The sequence below is a fragment of the Dermacentor variabilis genome, chromosome 8 (assembly GCF_050947875.1).
Source record: "Dermacentor variabilis isolate Ectoservices chromosome 8, ASM5094787v1, whole genome shotgun sequence".
NCBI lineage: Eukaryota > Metazoa > Arthropoda > Arachnida > Ixodida > Ixodidae > Dermacentor > Dermacentor variabilis.
In genome coordinates, this window is record NC_134575.1 from 145,812,253 (window position 1) to 145,833,978 (window position 21,726).

General features: G+C 43.5%; 1 protein-coding gene across 4 annotated transcripts in view; it reads right to left on the minus strand.

The window, feature by feature from the left end:
- Positions 1-289: 289 nt before the first annotated feature.
- Positions 290-21,726, minus strand: part of dachs (unconventional myosin-IXb-like dachs) — a 225,301-nt gene continuing 203,864 nt past the window's right edge. For all 4 annotated transcript variants that reach the window (XM_075703039.1, XM_075703037.1, XM_075703040.1 and 1 more), the window contains 6 exons: positions 19,541-19,647; positions 18,990-19,084; positions 15,334-15,498; positions 13,812-13,956; positions 8,330-8,429; positions 290-7,361 (listed from right to left, as the gene is read on the minus strand). In XM_075703039.1, coding sequence (XP_075559154.1) covers positions 7,162-7,361; positions 8,330-8,429; positions 13,812-13,956; positions 15,334-15,498; positions 18,990-19,084; positions 19,541-19,647 — 812 coding nt within the window. In that variant the 3' untranslated portion in view covers positions 290-7,161. The remainder of the gene's footprint in view (positions 7,362-8,329; positions 8,430-13,811; positions 13,957-15,333; positions 15,499-18,989; positions 19,085-19,540; positions 19,648-21,726) is intronic.

The window sequence follows — 21,726 nt, forward strand, 5'->3', positions numbered from 1 at the left end:
CCGGCACTGGCTGGAAGGAGTAGAATACAGTAGCTGCAGCAATTTCTGACAGTGCGATGGTTATGCAAGGAAAAAAAGAATTCAAATTTTTAAAGGCCAGTGTAATGGATGGAAACATTATGTGAGTAAATACGGTATAGGATGTAACGAAGGTATTTTCATGTCCGCTGCAGCTTCATTATGGCGAAGAGTGTATCTTTCATGGGAAGCTCTTGTAAATATAGCAGCATTTGTTGTGACTTTCTGATAAAATCTTCACTGCAAAAAATCGTGGAAGAAAGGGTCTTGGTACAACATTTATTGGCAGTTTATTGAAACACATACGCTTAACATTAGCAAGGTCACCCTTCCTCTTTGAAGGTGAACATGGACACACAAACCGCAATGTGTGATAGCTATACCCGTTCATTCAGTCAGACGAGACAAACAGCATATGTACAAATGGCAGAAGGGAAAAATGTGTCTCTCGCACTGGGGAGTTGCTACACCATGCATTCCCACTGTCTTCAGGCAGGCTTTCTACGCGTTGCTTACCTGCCGAGGAACTTTGACGCAGCTTACTGTGACAGTAGTGTATCGCCTGTCATAGAGTTTGCCGATTATATACAGCCGTCACTTTTGGTACTAAAAGAGCGTGCGAACAGGGTTCGGTTATACCATGGCACTTCGGATGAATGAAAGCTGTTGCAATAAAATTTAACTCTGCTAATTTGCCAAGGTTTACCAATGACCGCATTATATTCAACTCCTCAGATGAACAAGACAGACATCAGGGACTACTTGATGTGCTTGGTTAAAACACATTGGCGGGCTAGTTGGTGAGAATCCATGATAGAGTGTATAAATGCGACTGAACGAGGACGTAGAAAGAGACACAGCACTTCACTTTCAATTATAGATTTTATTTTCGCACGCATCGATAAATATATATGCCGTGCAAGCTGAAACAAACGTAACACCAAAAAAGAACATTCAGTGGTGCATTTCGATGAACCGTACAATAAAATCTATAGTTGAAAGTGAAGCGCTGTGTCTGTGTATCTGTTTCTTTCTATGTCTTTGTTCAGTCGTGCTTATACACTCTACCATTTATGTGCTTGTCATATTTTGTTGAAGGAGTTAATTGCCAAATGTAAAAGTGCGCTGTAATACTCATAAATAGAAAAAGAAGTGAGTGCAATCGGTTTTAGTACTTCATTATCAGCCACTAAGCAAAAAAAAAAAAAAGAGGTAATGACTGGATAAACCAGAGTCCAGTGCAGCCTTGAGGCTTTACTTGTGGGCAGCACAATAACTTTCATATAACGCGAAAATTATTTCCATAAGAAAATTATCCTAAAGAACAAACAAAGTAGGTCAGAGCCTAAACCGAAAGAGATATCTAGACTTCATAGAGAAAGCCACGGCGAACACAGGAATAGCAAGTGAAGAATTATGTGGGGCAACATCCTTACAGGCAGATGTGCCCATGCCTACACAGTTCACTTGCAGTCTACTTGTAAAGATGTTGCCAGTACGCAGTCCTTGTCACACATGTGAGAGAAACTGCTGAACTTTCACATTGCACAGCCTGAAGTTTTCAAAAGAGCATTCTTCTCAAGCAACATCAGAGGGTTCGATAAATGTCCCATTAAAAAAACTGCGTATACAATTCATGGTCCAAAACTCTGTTGTTACACCCGCCGTGGTTGCTCTGTGGCTATGGTGTTGGGCTGCTGAGCACGAGGTCATGGGTTCGAATCCCAGCCACAGTGGCCGCATTTTGATGGAATAGAAATGCAAAAACACCCGTGCATGTTAAAGAACCCCAGGTGGTCGAAATTTCCGGAGTCCTCCTCTACAGCGTGCCTCATAATCAGAAAGTGGCTTTGGCACGTAAAACCCCATAATTTTAAACGCTGTTGTTACATCCCAAAGCACAGGTAATAAGAACACAGTTGATCTTCATTTGTTTCAGTTCACTTGTATTGATTCAACTGTATCGTGGAGAGAAACCAATATAGTGCATAGAGTGTCTTTTGCTAGAAACCCCAGCAATATAAATATGGAAAAAAAAAAAACATTGTTTTTATTTTTTTCCACAAGTCAAAGTGGTCTAAATGCACAAAAGTTTTGAAAATGTTATTTTGATCTGAAGCTTTCACTAATTTCACTAATTAACACACTATTAGAAGCTGTGTGGACGGAACGATGGTTTCATGAAGAGACACGACACATATGACAGAAAGTGCAGTTATGATGACACCAACAATATGTGAGCAGCGACAGGACATGACATCACAGACAGTGGACGGTTAATAGGTAGTGTGCCAGTGATATACATACAGTACCGCATTAGTGAACAGGAACATGGTTTCTCTTCTTGTGATATTCAACAGATATTTTGGCACTCCCATCACATATTTCGCATGCGAACATTTCTATACGTATAGATTGCAGAAAGGAACAAGATATGCAACCATGCAAATAAAGAAAGCACACAAAATAGAATTCTTTGTGAAATTACACTTGCACAACATGACCTGCAAATTGTAGCTCCCGACATTTGATATCGATACATTGATTTTAACAGCCATTGTTAGCCAAATGCATGCATGGTGCATTTTATGAAAGGAATGATTGGCATCTTCTCAAAAGTATTTCAAAGCTGCAAAGAAAACTCAATACGGGCTCATCAAAAAGAAAGCTTGACAGTTGAAAATGTTCCCTTTCCAAGGTGGCTGCTCTACCAACTTTTCGGATGGTTTCTACTTTCCAGAGTCTTGGAGTGACTGCTCTGAAAAGGCATCAGTCCAGGGTCAGGTCTCCAGTACAGAATGAATTTTTCTTCAACTGCAAAGCTTTCTGAGAAAACTGTATTCGGTTTCTTTTGTAGCTTTATGGTACTGTCATCTACCATCAGTAGATGACAATTATCAATTTCATTAAACATTCTGCATGTTGCTGTTAACGCACAACTTGTCTGCCATATTGGGTGCACCCTACTTCAACACTGTACGGTAGACACATTGTTGACACAAAGCCGATCAGTTGGACCTGGCTATGAAAGCTATGAACTAGGTGAATGTTCTGAAAATAGGTGTGGGTTGGCACTGCTGGCATCGAAAGATTATGGAGCCACAAGACCTCCAGAAAACTGGAACTGAGAGTTGCTGTCAGCAATTGTGCTTGCAACCTATACAGTATTTTTTTTTTTCATTTCAGGCTTCATGCCATAACTGAACAGAAATGAACCCTTCTGCAGAACCTGTGCTTTCGAAAACTTCTTTCTGCGTCTCTTTGAGTGCCACAGGTACAGTGCCCACGGAAAGAAATGCATCAATTTAGGGCTAAGTAATGCGTATACTTTTGTTTCCACAGGCTGCAGTTCATGTCATATTGATGTAATTTTGGTGCGTACACTTAGAGCGGAGTGCACATTACCTTTGGTTACCAGATTCCTAGCGACATACATGGTACTCTCGAGTACTTTGCATATGCACGATTCTACTAAATGCTCCCTGTCGTGCTTCATTCCGTGAGCACTGTACAGTTCAGTCCAGCGAAAAAGGTGACAAGTGCGCGTGGCATCTCTTCTGATTGCAGCAAATGGTAGACATGCTGGCAGACATATGTGCAGAAACTTGAGCAGCTGCTCTGCGCACTTACTGCTGCAAGTGAATTTCAAGCAACGGGCACATGAATTACATTGACTTAACTCATGCAACGTGGTTGACATTGCACAGAACTGTGCAAAACGGCTGCTGGTAAGCTATTAAGTGTTGACAGGCATAGCTTTTGCTCTAACACCCCGTAAAGTAGAAACTCCTTGGAAATTTGGTAGAGCAGCCACCCCAGAAATGGCCCCTTAGACCAGAATGAAGTTTCTTTAGGTTTCTTTCTGACAAACCTGCAGAATGTTTTGCTTAGCGTGTTGGTACATGCTTGTGAATGAACAGGAAACAAGCAAATGGATGTTGACACAAGGGAAGAAATGGACAGGACGAGCACTGGACATGCAACTGTTCTCACTTGCCACTCTAGCGCTCGTTCTGTTCAGTTCTCTTGTGTAAGCACTTGATTTCTGGCTTCTTGTTCACTCGCAAGTTAACCCTAGAAAATTGCCTCACTTGGTGCACTTGTCAAAAGCACCTCTTCCTTTTCTGTGTATGTATGCAGTTGTCCACTCTTAGATTGAACAATAAAAGCACGAGGCCAACAATGTACAGATTCTTCTCCCGGCTGCCAACATACAGGTGTGGAGATGGACTTTAGCACAGCCTGCTGGGAAATGTGTTTTGTGTTAAAGACTAGCCTCCCCCCCCCCGTAATTTTCATACGTTGTATTGTTCAACATATTTTGCTGAATAACCAGGGGTTCTAGCCTGGATTTATCACTTTCATGGATATTTATTTTAAAGTGATGCTGGAGGTGGAATAACCATCGCTCCAGTAAGGTGTTGCACTAGACATCACACTACACAGAATTTTAAGTAGCCCCAAAAGTGATCTATCGAGAGAATCTGATTACCACTCAAGGAGAAACCTGCTACTGTAGTTAGAAGTGTCAAACCATGTCTGATTTGTCAAGTGCTTTATCCTAGGATAGTTAATGTTGGGCTCTACTGCATCAAAATCATCATCATCTTCAGCTTATCTATGTCCACTGCAGGACAAAGGCCTCTCCCCGCAGCCTTCAATCATGCCTGTCTTCTGCTAGCCGATATCGCCTCATCTGCATCAAACTAAGGCACTGCTAGGGCAGCAGACTGTGCAGCCCTCTCTGTGCACTTGCAGAATCACTCTCATTTAGTGGGAAAATCTCTTTTAAAGTCAATGCAACTTTGACAGTTATTATACATTACAGGCAAAAGGGCGGCCAATGTGATTTGTTAGGGAGGAATCTGTGGAGGTATCTTCAGCATGCAGGTTTTCATTTTTAAACTTAAAGCACTCTGGGCACTTGAATGCTAATTAGGTGTTGCCACTAACTGTGAACAACATTTCGAGTAGTTGACAACACGCTTGCACGTACTCTCATATTGCCAGTGACGGTGGACGATTGTTTGCAACCGGTTAGTTGCACTGCATTTTAGCACACATGCTCGAAACACAAACGAGATAGTGTGAAACCAATGTTCATTGTCAAACTTGTTACAGCCGACTTCGTGCGACATTTGTGAAGTGTCTTTGTGTGGTGGCTATCACCCACCCAATCATGGCTTTTCAATTAGAGAAATTGACATCTTGTAGACAAGAATGGAGTAGATGGCATCACGTTAAGACTCCCATTGGGACAGAAGAACCTGAGTATTTGTTTGTCAAAATTATAGAACAAAACTGCATGCACACAGTAACACGATGGGTTATGAGCATGTTAACACACCTGCACACCTGCTAGAAAGATGCTGCGTGGATAGCACTTAAATAGGCAGCACCCTTCGCATAAGTAGTTGCCTGCAACTGCTACCATCACTCTTGACAACTGACTCATTAGGGAACAACATCACTGTGGCATGGTTCTGCAGTTTGTTCCTCTAATAGTATAAGACATATGGGAACACCTGCAGCCCTTCAAGTGATTGCGGTCTGTGTTGCAATTAAGATAACATACTGTGAGCAAAAAAAAAACTAAACAATGTTAATCCAGTTACCAAGCAGAATCGTCTGTACAGCTCTGCGCAGGCAAAACAAGATGTTCTCAAGCACACCACTAAAGTGAATGTGAAGTCAGTGCTCATGCTCCTGACAGAAAAACTATGTACATGCTACTTTCATCAATGGCAGTGCTATGGCCTGCTCCTTGAAACTTGTGTGACATAAAATTCAGTTCACCTGGAATTAGTGGTCAGAGCATTCCAGTGTGCTAGGAAATTGCACTGAAACACGCTTGACATGGGCAAACTCAGTACCATTTCAATATCAGCAGTAATATACATACAGTAGGAGCAACACTGTCTTGCCTCGTTTCGTTTTTACTGAGCTTGTTCAGTAACTAATTAATGAATGCCATTTGGATACGGACCACCTCAAGACAGCGGCCACTTTTTGTGGCATGATGTACACACTCACTGAAATGACAGTTCAAGCATGGCAGCCATTCAAAGCCATTGCTTCTGTTTTATAAGTGAACACTCGCAGCTTCCTGGCTAAGCAGCAATCCTGCATTCTTCACCCTGCATATTTTGGCGGTGAGTTGACAGTTCACAGAAGTTTTCAAGGCACTTCAGTTGACAAGATGGCCATGCTCTTTCCCACAGCAAGGTGCAATGGTCAGCCTCTGTGCTGTCTCGCTCACCAAGCTGATGTTTGGGCTGTCATCTGACAAGAGTGTTTTGGTGTGTTTTGGCAAGTGTTTTGGTGTGTTTGGCAAGCGCAGTGACAGATGATCAGAGCACAACTTCCAGGGTTGATAAATGCACTGAACTTGCTGCTTGCACACCATTTATGCTAGCTAAGGACTCCAAGAGCGTCCACCAGGATGCAATTGACATCCCAGTAAACAACTGCTTCAACCAAGCCTGCTGGGTGCTTTCACCAAATCCAATTGAGGCAGGACTGCACAGTGCTGGTTGGGTTACCAGTGACACTCTCAAGGCTACCACTCTTATAGTCTTCAGCAAAAGCGGCACTGAGCAGTTCGTTCACTGAGACATTATTGCCAGCAGTGTGATGCTGCAGAACTGAGAGGTGGCTTGGGGCACCCATCAACCTTGACGTTCTGAAAGGTTTAGAGTGTTGCTGCACATGGACCGTGGTTTTCACATTGGCTGGACTTTGAAGGCACTTGAGGCTGCATTGTCCAAGGGGACCCCAGATCACCAACGTCTTGGAAACACCGGATAGCCGCAGCTTCTAGGCTGGCACAAGCAACAGCTGCAATAACCTTCCGTACGGTTAGCATCAGTGTAAATGCACCGGTCACAAATGAGCCTCCTACAGTTAACCAGGTCATAATGCCAGTCATTTAGAAACTGATATGACTTGTAAGCATCAACCTGAGCCTCATTCAGGTCGCAGGCTTTCGTGAGCAAGTCAAGAGCAGACAGCGGTTCCCTTGGGCCCTGTTGAGACCAGAATGTTCCAGCACAAAAGCTGTCAGTTCGCACTGCGTTGAAGGACTGAATCGAAGCGAGCAACACGACACCAGGCAGTTCTTGCACAAATAAAAAGAACAGTGAATCATATGTTGACTCCAGATGCGGGTGGGCCACTGGTGCTGGCTGGATTGCTAGGATGCGATGGTTTGAGCTCGAGGAACTGGTATGGCACGTGGTATGTCTGCCCTTTGTATTCGACGAGCAGGTGACCGCGCCGTGGCGAGGCGCCCACAACCACCACGGTCTCACTTTTGGGCAGCTTCACCTCGCCTGCTGACTCTTCTGAAAAGAGTGAATCAAGAAAAGACATCTCAGATTCAATGTCAGCACCTGTCTACATGTTTAAGTCTGTGATGACAAAGTGCGGTCAAGCAGAAATAATTCCAACTTTGATAGGTCAAAATTTCAGTGGTTTAAAAATTCTATGCCATTCTAGCGCTGCAGCAGAACTTTCTATTAAGTAGAAAACAGTTAAAAGAAATGCACAGTGATATAATTGCCTTGTAGTGAAAAAGAGAACAAGAAATAAGGACAGGCATACAGAATACATCCCAGTCATTGTTTCTCGTGCTTTCTTCCACTACAAATGCAATGCCAACTAGTCTAATGTCACACCCTTTTGCAGATATAAATACAAAATAGTTCAAGGCCAAAGAAGAAAAGGAGTCACAGTAATGTGGAGACCTGAATTGATTGACACTGGGTAAACAAAGGAAACCTAAACTGGAGCCAATGTTTCAACAAGCAGTACATGGTCTTGTCTTCGTCAGGACAACATGTGGGCTTAACTATGTGATCGAGATAAACTATGCTGTCGAGGAATTAGCGCTGGATCGAATATTTAATTTTATACCCATTATGGAAAACATCTGCAGGATAGAAATGGAACATATTTGATAACACAACATTTACATTGACTAGTGTGCATGCACAGTGTTTGTCTGTCTGTTGACACATGTGTGCAGTGCAATGTGTTGGTCTTTTAAACAGGCATACTTTCATTGCGTACCAATTCAAAACTATAATTCTCGGCTTAAATGTCTGGGTTCACATCACATTATGTTGGAACAGTGGCTGGGCATTCCAGCCATGACTGGCAATCAAACCCCATGACTTCTTTCCCATCAGAACAACATACTAGCTGATGAGCTGCCACAGCAAGTTACACATTTGCTTGAACAAAAAAGGCCTAAGCTAAAGCTTCCTAAGGCATGGTGCTAACGCACTGCTTAGTGAAGTGAAGCACTTGCCAGGGTAGTTCATCTTCATCACTCGGGTCTGGGGGTAGCCCAGCTTGGTGTTGCCGCTGACAGTGTATGGACGGCTTGGTGGCACAGGCGGTGGCCTCTCCTGAAGAGAAGAAGAGAAAAATGCAGTTGTTTTGTCAGGTGAACCACTCTCCTTGTTCATTTCACATCACTCTAGCACATTCATAAAACACACACCGCAAACCAAGGTGCCAGTTTAACAATAACAGTGCAACACTGAGCTTCAACGAAAGAGAGACAAAGAGGCCGACCGCACAAGCTGTCCTTAGCCTTCTGTTCTCTGTAGAGGGATCAGTGGAAAAGAGGAAAGCAAAGTGGAAGAGATGATGGTGGTAAATACAGAGACTACGTACACCAGGTCATCTGACAGAGTCAGGGGATGGAAGAAAGGTAGCAACAGTGGCGTACACATACAGCATTTGCCAGCTACATCTCTAAATAGTAAGTAAGTATAAGCAGTTGCATGATACATGACAGAGGGAGCCACACATGCCACCAGAACTTCTTGGAACTTATCTATTGGAGGCTATAATTGCAGTTCATAGTAATTTAGTTAAAGCAACCAAAGAGTCACTGGAATCTGGCTGTTTTCACCATTGCATATGTGTAATTTACTCATTTACTACGCAGTGGCGTACAAGTAGAGCATCCACCTCGCATCCAAGAGGACCGTGGTTCGAATACCGATGCCGTGCAATTTTCCACCGGATTAAAAAAGAAAAAAGAGATCCACGTGATGATAAAACTGCATCAACAGGCCTGGAGTGCGGCCTGATCCCGGTGACCAGAACTGGTAACGCACTCCCTCACCAGAGCAGGATTGGCCACCCTGGTGCAGTACTTAGCCACAACCTCCTATATGAATACAACAATCAACCCCCGGCCCTTCGTCCCCAGCAGCTGCGAAGCAACTGACCACGGCAGCGGTCAGACCTGTGATGCAGCAGAGGGTGCTAGAATACCTGGGTCTGGACAGGCCGCCATTGGAATCTGATCCTGGCAACGTTTAACGCTAGGACGTTATCTAGTGAGGCGAGTCTAGAAGTGAGGTGCTATTGGAGGAATTAGCGGGCATTAAATGGGATATAATAGGGCTCAGTGAGGTTAGGAGGACAAAAGAAGCATATACAGTGCTAAAAAGCGGGCATGTCCTGTGCTACCAGGGCTTAGCGAAGAGACAAGAACTAGGAGTCGGATTCCTGATCAATAAGGATATAGCTGGTAACAAACAGGAATTCTATAACATTGACAAGAGGGTAGCAGGTCTTGTTGTGAAACTTATAAGAGGTTCAAATTGAAGGTCGTACAGGCCTAGGCCCCTACATCTAGTCATGATGACCAGGAAATGAAAAGCTTCTATGAAGACGTGAAATCAGCGATGGGTAAAGTCAAAACAAAATACACTGCACTGATGGGCGACTTCAATGCCAGGGTAGAAGCAGGCTGGAGACAAGTCAGTGGGGGAATACGGCATAGGTTCTAGGAATAGCAGGGGAGATTTATTAGTAGAGTTTGCACAACAGAATAATATTCAGATAATGAATACCTTCTTCCACAAGCGGGATAGCCGAAAGTGGACATGGAGGAGCCCGAATGGTGAGACTAGAAATGAAATAGACCTCATACTCTGCACTAACCCTGGCATCATACAAGATGTGGACGTGCTTAGCAAGGTGTGCTGCAGAGACCATAGGATGGTAAGAACTCGAATTAGCCTAGACTTGAGGAGGGAACAGAAGAAACTGGTACACAAGAAGCCGATCAATAAGTTAGCGGTAAGAGGCGAAACAGAGGAATTCCAGATCAAGCTACAGAACAGATATTTGGCTTTAACTCAGGAAGAGGACCTTAGTGTTGAAGCAATGAACGACAACCTTATGGGCATCATTAAGAAGTGTGCAGGTGGTAACTCCGTTAGACAGGATACCAGTAAGCTATCGCAGGAGACGAAAGATCTGATCAAGAAACACCAACGTATGAAAGCCTCTAACCCTACAGCTAGAATAGAACTGGCAGAACTTTCGAAGTTAATCAACAAGCGTAAGACAGTGGACATCAGAAACTATAATATGGATAGAATTGAACAGGCTCTCAGGAACAGAGGAAGCCTAAAAGCAGTGAAGAATAAACTAGGAATTGGCAACAATCAGATGTATGCGTTAAGAGACAAAGCCGGCAATATCATTACTAATATGGATGAGGTAGTTCTAGTGACTGAGGAGTTCTATAGAGATTTATACAGTACCAGTGGCACCCATGACGATAATGGAAGAGAGAATAGTCAAGAGGAATTTGACATCCCACAAGTAACACCGGAAGAAGTAAAGAAAGCCTTGGGAGATATTCAAAGGGGGAAAACAGCTAAGGAGGATCAGGTAACAGCAGATTTGTTGAAGGATGGTGGGCAGATTGTTCTAGAGAAACTGGCCACCCTGTATACGCAATGCCTCATGACCTCGAGCGTACCGGAATCTTGGAAGAACGCTAACATAATCCTAATCCATAAGAAAGGGGACACCAAAGACTTGAAAAATTATAGACCGATCAGCTTACTGTCAGTTGCCTACAAGCTATTTACTAAGGTAATCGCAAATAGAATCAGGAACACCTTAGACTTCCATCAACCAAAGGACCAGGCAGGATTCCGTAAAGGCTACTCAACAATAGACCATATTCACACTATCAATCAGGTGATAGAGAAATGTGCGGAATATAACCAACCGTCATATGTAGCTTTCATTGATGACAAGAAAGCGTTTAATTGAGTTCGAAACCTCAGCAGTCATGGAGGCATTGTGGAATCAGGGTGTAGATGAGCCGTATGTCAAAATACTTAAAGATATCTATAGCGGCTCTACAGCCACTGTAGTCCTACATAAAGAAAGCAACAAAATCCCAATAAAGAAAGGCATCAGGCAGGGAGATACGATCTCTCCAATGTTATTCACAGCGTGTGCATAGGAGGTATTCAATAGAAACCTGGGTTGTGAAGAATTGGGGATAAGAGTTACTGGAGGATACCTCAGTAACTTGTGATTTGCTGATGATATTGCCTTGCTTAGTAACTCAGGGAAACAATTGCAATGCATGCTCATTGACCTGGACAGGCAAAGCAGAAGGGTGGGCCTAAAAATTAATCTGCAGAAAACTAAAGTAATGTTTAACAGTCTTGGAAGAGAACAGCAGTTTACGATAGGTAGCGAGGCACTGGAAGTGGTAAGGGAATACATCTACTTGGGCAGGTAGTGACTGCAGATCCGGATCATGAGACGGAAATAATCGGAAGAATAAGAATGGGCTGGGGTGCGTTTGGCAGGCATTCTCAGATGACGAAGAGCAGGTTGCCATTATCCCTCAAGAGAAAAGTGTATAACAGCTGTGTCTTACCAGTACTCACGTACGGGGCAGAAACCTGGAGGCTTACGAAAAGGGTTCTACTTAAATTGAGAATGACGCAACGAGCTATGGAAAGAAGAATGATAGGTGTAACGTTAAGGGATAAGAAAAGAGCAGATTGGCTGAAGGAACAAATGCGAGTTAATATCATCTTATTTGAAATCAAGAAAAAGAAATGGGCATGGGCAGGACATGTAATGAGGAGGGAAGATAACCGATGGTCATTAAGGGTTACGGACTGGATTCTAAGGGAAGGGAAGCGTAGCAGGGGGCGGCAGAAAGTTAGGTGGGCGGATGAGATCAAGAAGTTTGCAGGGACAACATGGCCACAATTAGTACATGACCGGGGTAGTTGGAGAAGTATGGGAGAGGCCTTTGCCCTGCAGTGGGCGTAACCAGGCTGATGATGATGATAGTTGAATCTCATAGTAATGAAGTCACATCCTACCTAAACATGCGTTTGTAATATCCAATATTCCTTATAAGCATACTTGCATTACATGTTTCATTGCACATTTTAGGTTTAAGGCATTATACCGGATAATTAGTCAACAATGCACTCTTTCTTCACAAGTGCACAACATGGTTTTAAAAAAACATTCTCATGTGATACACAACCAGTGTCTTTTACTCACCACCTGCATTGTATTCTTGAATAATCAACTTGTGCCAACTCCATCTTTCCACATTTTAGCAAGGTATTTGACAAGACAAGGCATGTCACAGACTGCATCTGTACAGGCTTACTTTTCTGAACCTCGACTGTAAAGTTCTAAAATGGATTGAGTTCTTTCTTATAATCGTTTACAATTTGTAACTGCTAATTGTTGCATCTTTCTGCTTATCAAAGTACAATCAGGGTTACCACAAGGATCCATTTTTCAGACCACTTTTATTCTTGATTTTCATCAATGACCTTCCCTCTTTGTTGTCTTCTAATATCCACTTGTTCGTTGACGATTGTGTTATATTTCAAGAAATTAAATATACAACTGACATTGTTGCCCTTAAACTTATTTAAATGTGGTATCTGAAAAGTGTAACATTTGGCTAATGAAGTTAAATATCAGCAAATGTAAAGTTATGCATGTATCTCGAACCAACAACGACCCATTTAAATATTAACTCAGCAGTACACCTTTGGATGTTGCTAGTTCGTACAAATATCTAGGCATTCACATCACTTCTAACCTAACTTGGGCAATGCATACAGAATATATTATTAGCAATCCTAACTGCATGTCCAGCTACTTGTGTCCTAAATTTTTCAAAGCATCATCTTCTCTCAAGTTAATGCTATATAAAACATTAGTCAGCTCTAGACTAGAGTCCGCGTCACCTGTTTGGGATCCCCATTAAGAAAACTTAATTATGTCATTAGACTCAGTGCAAAACAATTCCATTCACTTTTATGTTTTCTAACTATACGATACTAACATAAAATTCTAACTATAATCAAACCACTAGTGTAACTTCCCTGAAAGCTAACCATTCCCTTCCTTCTCTAACACATCGCTGTAAATTTGCACGACTATGCTTATTTCATAAATATAGCACTGTCATACCACCCTTCACGATGTCATCCACAATCATCCACAATACGTGTCACTCCGCATCGATCATCAGTCAAAACTGAATCGTGCAATAGTAAGCATTCTTTCTTTCAGTTTTTTATTCCACATATATCCCTGGATTGGAATCACTATCCTGCAGAAATTGTGGCCATCTCCAACCATAAACATTTTTGCAAAGCCTTAGCTAACTAGGTGCAATTTCGTTGTGTAATAACGAGGCTCACTGTATTCTGTTTATGTTTATCTTAAAGTTTAATACTACCACTACTCCTCACTATATTGATGTATGGCCTTAAAGTACACAAATTAATCAATAAATAATTAAACATCCGTGTTCATTATAGTATAATCAAGGTTTGGCTTACAGCTTAGCTTAATATCCTCCTCTTTAAGGTCCCTTCAACTTGTGATACAGTCAGTGACTGTGGCTTGTTGTGAAATGCTACCAGCAAAGTGCTACTGCCAAGGCATTTCAGCAGTGAAAGTTCTCATACCAAATCCAGGCCAAACAAGGAGCAGGTCTGCTGGATGGTTTTGTTGTCACACCGCTCCATCTCTGGTGGGGGTGTTCCCGAGATTGGCTGTGGTCGCGGTCGGCCTTGAATTCCGACCCCCACCGGTGGCGCTGCTGGCTGTGACCTGCATCAGGAAAGAGTACAGTTTACTCAGTATGTCGGCACAATGTTGAGTTGGGTGCTGGTTTGAGCGAGTTGGTATTTGTAACTCATGATGACAGGTTTTACGCAGTAACTATGAGACAAGAACATGTGAAGACACTTGCACTTGTGTCTTCATGTGTTGTCTCCTAATTTGTGTGCAATGCCTTCGGTCATGGATTATATCTTTTTGCACCTGTGGCCATAATGTGCACTGCAATGGAAGTCTAATGTTTGAGGTCCGAAAGCCTCTGCTTAAGCGACGTTGGTGGGACTCCTACGCTCATCACCTCCTTCCTCAAGGCAAGAAAGATGTGTTGAATAATTTCAAATGCGAGAGAAGGAAACAATGTGAGCTCTACATACCAGATACATGCTGAGCTGAATACAGGTACAGTGGGCATAACCCCTGTATTTAGGGTGTACAATTTTGTGTACTTGATTCCTTTTACCAGTTGTGTCCAGTTGTAGCAAAGAAAAAAGAACACTGTTTCACCTGTAGCAAAGCAGTGACACGACAGTTGGTGAAATATAATCAGCTTAACAAGCCTTACACTGTTTCTTGTGATATTTGTTGAAGTGAACATTCACAGGTGCGGGTGAACAATCTTCTTCCGAAAAGTAGGAGAAGTGTGAGTAGCATTCGTTTGTGGAATTTGTGCCTCCCAGCATGGAAGTGGAATGGCAGAGCTTTTCTTCCTTCTCTTACTTATGAAGACTTGGCTACTGGTCTCCACTCGAGCTATACTTTTAACTTCTTACTGCTGCCTTCGTATGGCTTTCCTCAAATTTATATTTGGCCTACCCCAGCAATAGGCATCACATTACCCTTGACGACAAGAAGACAATGCGAGTGCCATTCAATAAACACGAGAAGAAGCCGAGCGCTAAACAAAGAAGTCTAACAAAGATGAAGTGCACGCATTCAACCATTGTCATTATATGAAGAAGAAGAAAACATAATTTAGGATCGCCTCCACAAGTGAGAAGGCAGCGAGCAAGAGCATGAAGAAGGCACCAATGCCAGCTCTATCCGGTATGCAGATGTTGGGCGGGCATAGCCAATCATAGCTGCTGCTGGCACAATAGCACTCTTCAGGATCAGTATTCTCCTCTCTGCTGTAGCACCGACAGAGTGGCTGAGAGGCACAATCTTGAAACTGCCAATCTGTTGGTCGTCAGTTTGAATTCTCTCGGCACGATGAGAATTTCTTTTTTCTCGTGAAAGATAGTAGCATTCTAGCGATGGAGAGCGATGGACACCGACAGACATCCAAACAATCAGGGGAGCAAGCTCACAACAGCTGTCACTGTAGAAATGGCACCGTGAGGTCACAAGAAAGAATGCGCAGGCACGTGCCTCATGTTGGCCGCCCGTGGCGTCCTTCCATGCAGCTGCAGGCTCCGGCGTAGGCTGGGCCACCGTATCCGCTGGTGCCAGCCACGCCACACTGCCTGGATGAGCACGGCAGCCGCATGCCGTCGCCCCTCGCGGAGGTGCTCCAGTTGCTGCCGAGCATTCTCACTGCAAGATGGGCGGGGTCAGTCGGCATTGGAAACCTGATGAGCCATGCATGCAAGGTGCTGCGTAGCCTTATCCTCTGCATATTCTAACACCATGAGCGTAAAGTGATATACTATACAGTCTAACCTCACTATAACGATCACTGATAAATGAATTACAATATTAGATATAATGAAGCATATCTAAAATGTCTCTTGCCGATATCGCATGGGTAAATTCAGAGCGCAAACTACTGGGACCCAAGCTAACGCACAAGAAAAGACAGGACACAGCGCTACTTGCAACTGAAAGTTTATTCGGAAGGCTAGAGCTCATATAAACCCGACATGTCCGATGTCATCAAGCGTCATAAAAGCAAAAATAAACAAAAAGACAAAAAATACTGTTAATCGGTGTTAGTTCGCCAAAAAATTTCCGTGTGTTAGGTCATATCTAGAAAAGATATTTCAGTGTCATGAAGCACTATAGAAGCATGATGGACATGCCCTACCCCCTTTTTCTTTACCTTGTGGGCCTCTACAGCTTCCCTTGTTGTTTGATCTTCATGCTTACAAAGGACAACGGCATTATCAAACTTGGGTGTGCATTTACCTTGCGAATAGCAGTCTCTTACACGCATTGCAATTCACAAGGTAAATGCACACCTAAGTTTGATAACACTACAGTCCTATGTAAGCAGAAAGATAGAACAACAAGAGAAGTTGTGGAGGCCCACGAGATAAATAAAAAGGGGCTAGGGCATGTCCGTCATGCTTCTATAGTGCTTCATGACACTGAAATATCTTTTCTAGATATGAGCTAACACATTGAAATTTTTTGGCGAACTAACACCGATTAATAGTCTTTTCTTTTGTATTTCTTGTTTGTTTTTGCTTTTATGCCATTTAATAACGCTTAATGACTTAGGACATGTCGGGTTTGTATAACCTCTAACCTTCTGAATAAACTTTCAGTCGCAAGAAGCGCCGTGTCCTGTCTTTTCTTATTCCTCAGCTTGTGTCCCAGTAGTTCGCGCTCTGAATTTAGCCATGCTTTCATACAAACTCGTACATGTTTCACTTTTCACCGATATTGCACTGTAACAAATATATGATTATAACAAATGTTGTTATAACAATGTTCGACTGCATACACCAAGGCATCTCAGTACCAATGTTGGGAGGGGGCTGTGACATTTGTCCTTGAGTAGCCACTGCCTATTCCAGTCACATGTATGTGTATGTTTCCCCTGAAACCGGTCTTACCAAGCAACCTAAGAGGGCAACGCAACTGAAGTGCACTGAATCAATTGCAGGATCCTGGATTGAACTGGAAATTACCCAGATTTATTTTGGACTAAGTTACATGGCTATTTGCAACATTCCTCTCTTGTGCACTGTCGAGTTAGGACTGGGGCCGAACATCTAATTTGCTTCCCCACGCATCGCTCGCCTCCTCGCCGGTTGTTGAGCGGTGTGTCGGGTGTGGAGCAAGCAACATTTAGGAGTGGAAACTCTGTTGTTTACGGCAACCAGAAAAGGTCACAAGCCCGCGGAGCCACTATCATGCTGGCGGTACCTGGCGGCCGAGAAATTACCGCCGTTTTGGTTGCCAAGGTAACCAACCGGTTGCGTGTGTTGCTCGCGTTCGGCCGCGAGCCTGGCACAAGTTCTTCTGAGGGCACTCACACATGCTTCTTTAGCGCTGGTAGCCTGGACAGGGATTGGTGCTATGCTTCAACCATTTGGGCACAGTAAAAAATAAAACGCATTCTTTTCGATGACCGCTATAATAAGATGATCTGTAGCTTCCGGTTGTACGCGCTATTGTTTCCCACCCATGTGATGAATTTGATTGGATGGGTGTAAGTGCTGCTGGCATTCGTGGAAGGCAAACATGCCTTCAATTTCTTCGAGTATATGACCAAGCTGATTTTCCACAACGCCATGGGTCTCACACGCTGATGAACATCACTGACGTTCACTGCCGTTGATTTTCCTGGCTTGTCGTATACACTCATTCTTGATCTTTTAACAGTAGCATGAGTGATATTTGATGATGCTTCCTGGGGAGTCCACTTCTTTTTCAGGGATGTCAAAAATGCTGGAGACGGAAGAAAGAAGCAGGGAACAGCTTCTGCATGCAGTCCAGTTTTTTTTTTTCGGGTGGTCCAGGATATCTCGCCTCTAAACTCGCCGTAGTATTTATCCCGTCTCATCACGTTGTTCGTGAAGTCCTTCTCACACACCTACTCTCTCAATGTGAGCTGACAGCCATCCCCAGGAATCGCCACAGCCCATGCTTGCAGACGTTCAGGATCATTCGGAGCCTTGAAGATGCTCACCTTTTCTCAGCAATACTAGTAGCCGCTTTTGCAGTTTTCAACAACATACCTGCGTCCCATCTTAGGCTAGCAAATTCCAAAGAAGGGCATTTGCATGTCGCAGTGCTGTTAGTATTATGGCCCTCTAACAGACACTGACAAGAACTGTTTGTTTGACTTAAGGGCCCACAAACACAATGTTACGGCATGCCAGCTGAAGCGAACATCCGTGTCGTCTGCTTGTCGTCTGCTTTGAGTGGAAGGCATGAGTGCCACCAAAGAGAGTGTGTCCGAACGCGCCCTAGCTGCCCGCCGAGCCAGCTGCTTTTTTTTTTTTCTCCGCTGCGGCTTGCATGACGTGCCACAAGGCACTGCATGTGCCTCTGTCGGCGCGTGCTATTTTTGTGACGTTATCTGGCTGCCCGCACTGATGGGAGTTTAACTCCTAAATATTCTTCCTCCGTGGTGCTAGATCTAAGTGTGTAGCAGTGCAAGGCACAGGAATGGTGTTCTAGCACGTCTTCTTTCTTACGTTCTTCAGTCATGTCATTTAGTTTACCAGAGTAATGGCCCTCCTTCCCGACAAGGAGTCTCCTACAAATAGACTGCGCGGGTTCGTGTAGCCATGAAAAACTCAACATACATTTCTCTTCCAGCCTCGCACTTACTGCGGTAGCATAGCAGCTATTGCGTTGTGCTGCTGAGCTCGAGGTTGCTGGTCTGACCATGGCCGCGATGGCTGCATTTCGATAAGGCGAAGTGCAAAAATGCTCATGTAATTAGAATTAAATGCCCGTTAGCCAAAATTAATTCAGAGTCCCCGATTACAGAACGCTTCATAATTGTGATTTTGCAATGTAAAACCCAAGAATTTATTTATTTTTTCTTCCACCCTCTGATCCTGCATTCTACATATTTAGTACAACAGTCAGCAGTTGACAACACCCAAATGAACTTACCCCATCACCTTACGACAGCTTCAGTACAACATGTAAGCAATAACCTGACAATAGCTGTAAGGGGTAAAAGAACAGTAGAGGTGTTCAGTATGTACATGAAAATATCCTGAAAAAATCCAGAAAGCAAGCACTTCCTCTAAGACTGGTGGATACGTCATGGATAACAACCAGTTGCGCATTCTAAGTGAAACATTTATGCTTCGTGAACACCACAGAAGAGCAAGAATTACCTGAGAAAGATGTGTCTCTTGCCCAGAGCCCAGTTGACAGCAGCGTTGGATAGCTTGACGTTCTCAATTGCCTGACTGAAGTACTCCAGAATGAGCTGCAATGAACAAAGCTACCTGCATTAGTATCAGCAGTCACATGCATACATATTACATTACACAGTCGAACCTTGTTATAGCAAAGTCGTACCTGACACAAAAACACCTGTTATATCTGGTATTTGTTATAAGCACATCATTACTTACTGATATCAGAGAGGAACATTTTAGGTTTACTTTGTTATGTTATGATAATTCGTTATGTTGAGCTTCGACTGTATGCATGGTATACATAGAAGATGCACCTTATATTCTAATGAAAACTGATTTTCCAATGCAGCTAATATTTAATGTGAATGAGCCAAGCAATACAGAGACGTAAGAAACACAATACCGTTCACTACATGTAGATAAAAAAAGCTATTTGTTCTCCTTTGGCTGCATACTAAGTTACCTTTGCCTAACCTTGAAAGAGCTATTAAGTGAGAGCTTGCGGCTGGGAGCATGGTATCTACCTTGCAATCTCCAACTGCCTTGTCCTCCGTCTTCTTGAGTATCTTGAAAGGTGCCAGGAGGCGGTAGCGCACGTTGAAGGCCTTGAAGCGCATCCGGTGTGGCAGACCTACGTTGCACAAGTGGCGACAGTTGAAGCCTCTTTAGAGCAAGAGAGAGAATCTGTTGCGTGCCTAGACTGCGCCAATTATGCTCAAGATACTACAGCGGCTCTTGGTGTGGGAGACTCCTGCCACCTTGGGACGTAATGAGAACATTTTAAGACTTGTTCGCACGACGATGTCACGCCTGAGTAAATGCAAATAGTGTTAGTATAGTTAATGTTCAGACCTGCCAACCTTAGGATTAAAAAACCGCTACAGCAGAAAGCAAAAAATACAAACTTGGTTGAAAAACAGTAAACATTTTACAAATGTTTAATATGTTTACTGTTTATTACAGATATGCAGGCTTTCGTCTGTAGAGATGATACGAACAGGCACACTGCTCTATGCAATTCGCAACAATGATCTGTGCTGAAGTCAAGCAGAAATGTTTATGGATTTCATGAATGCAATATTCATGTAACGGCTGTTGAAGAGTCGGTTGCCGTTTTACATTGGCTCTATGAGTTAATGTCGATGCCGAACGGGTACGCCCGAGTAGTCAATGGGTACGAAAAATTCGGCCATAACATCTTTCACTGGAAGTTGTTTTTGCCCTTAACTATATGCAAAAGAAAAATTTTAAAATATTTGTGTCACTACATGAATCGTAAGCAAGCGCTATATATCAGACATTTCACGATAACATCGCAATAGTTGGCAGGTATGAATGTTCCACGCCTTTACTCCAAAAGACAAGCCAAGCCACATTTTTATGCCAATTGCTTGGGGAGAACAAAGGGAGCTCCTCAAATACTCAGGGAAAACAGACCTTAGAGGTCATGTTTGTTGTGTAAGCTACAGACCACTGAATGAGAAGAGGAACACAATGAGGCGAGATATTATTGAAAAATATCAAAAAAAAATGAAGCAATAGACGCAAAATTGAAGAACTATTTCAGTGTCTAACACTCGATTCGAAACAAAACTTAACTATTTTTGGTTGATTCATTATACTATAGGATGAATTTTGGAAGCATTCACAGGAGTTCTCAGACCTCTTTATGTGGTGAGTTGCCTTCAACGTTTCATGTTTGCCCACCATGACCGGTACTCGTTGGTTCATTAACCAATGGCACGCTTCCCATTCGAGGCTATTTTCTGGAAAAACCTTAGCCCAGAGAACGGGTTCAGCGTGCTCTTGTGGGAGGAGCTCCTCCTGCATTCTTGGCCTGTCACTGACTACACAGTGCTTTGAAGCGCTGCTTACGTTCCGGTTTGACGAGTGAGTGAAATAACTTTATTAAGTGAAATAACTTTATTGGTTTGGTGCTTGCATTTGAACAGCACACCCGAAAATGCCCCTTTAAAACAGGCTTTTATGCTGAAAGACATTTCGAGTGGTGAAGCGCACTTTACATAAATGCTTTCGCGGCAATGTGGTGAAGTGTCGTTTCATTGCAGCCTCGCGAGGTAACGACAATGAGATCATGGAAGTAGACCGCTTGACTCAAGCGTCTGATTCAAGTTACGAGAATGACGCGACCTCAAGGTTTGTCGTCGACACCCTTACGGAAGTGACGTGCCATGCGCGTCCTTATTTTCATTCCACCCGCATCAAAATGCGCCCACTGCTACTTCGACTCCGCCAAAAATAACGCGCGCAGGCGACGCGGGTCAGCAGAGGCCGTATTAACGGCCAATCACTTTCGGAGATCTTTCACTTTTGCGAGTTTCGCATGACTAGCGTCAGACGTGCCAGCGCTTTCCCAGGAGCGACAGCATTCCTGGCACACAAAATGCCAAGCACGCTGTCTTGGCATTTTGGGAATGCGGTCACCCGGCTGTGTAAATGCGGACGCGTCTGGTGCCACAGTCACGGAATGTAACTTCACTTGTACGTTCGTACGCGTCAAAATGTGGCATGCAAATAAATGTTTCCACAATATCTCGCTGCTGGAGCGTTTATATGAATGATTATTGCGCAGACAAGTTTCAATTTCGCGCGCGCCTTGTATCTTGTGCTTTGGAAATCCTGACAGACTCTTGCCGCGCGAACAGCCTCTCGAGATAATGGCGCAACACACACAGAACGCGAAAGCAAC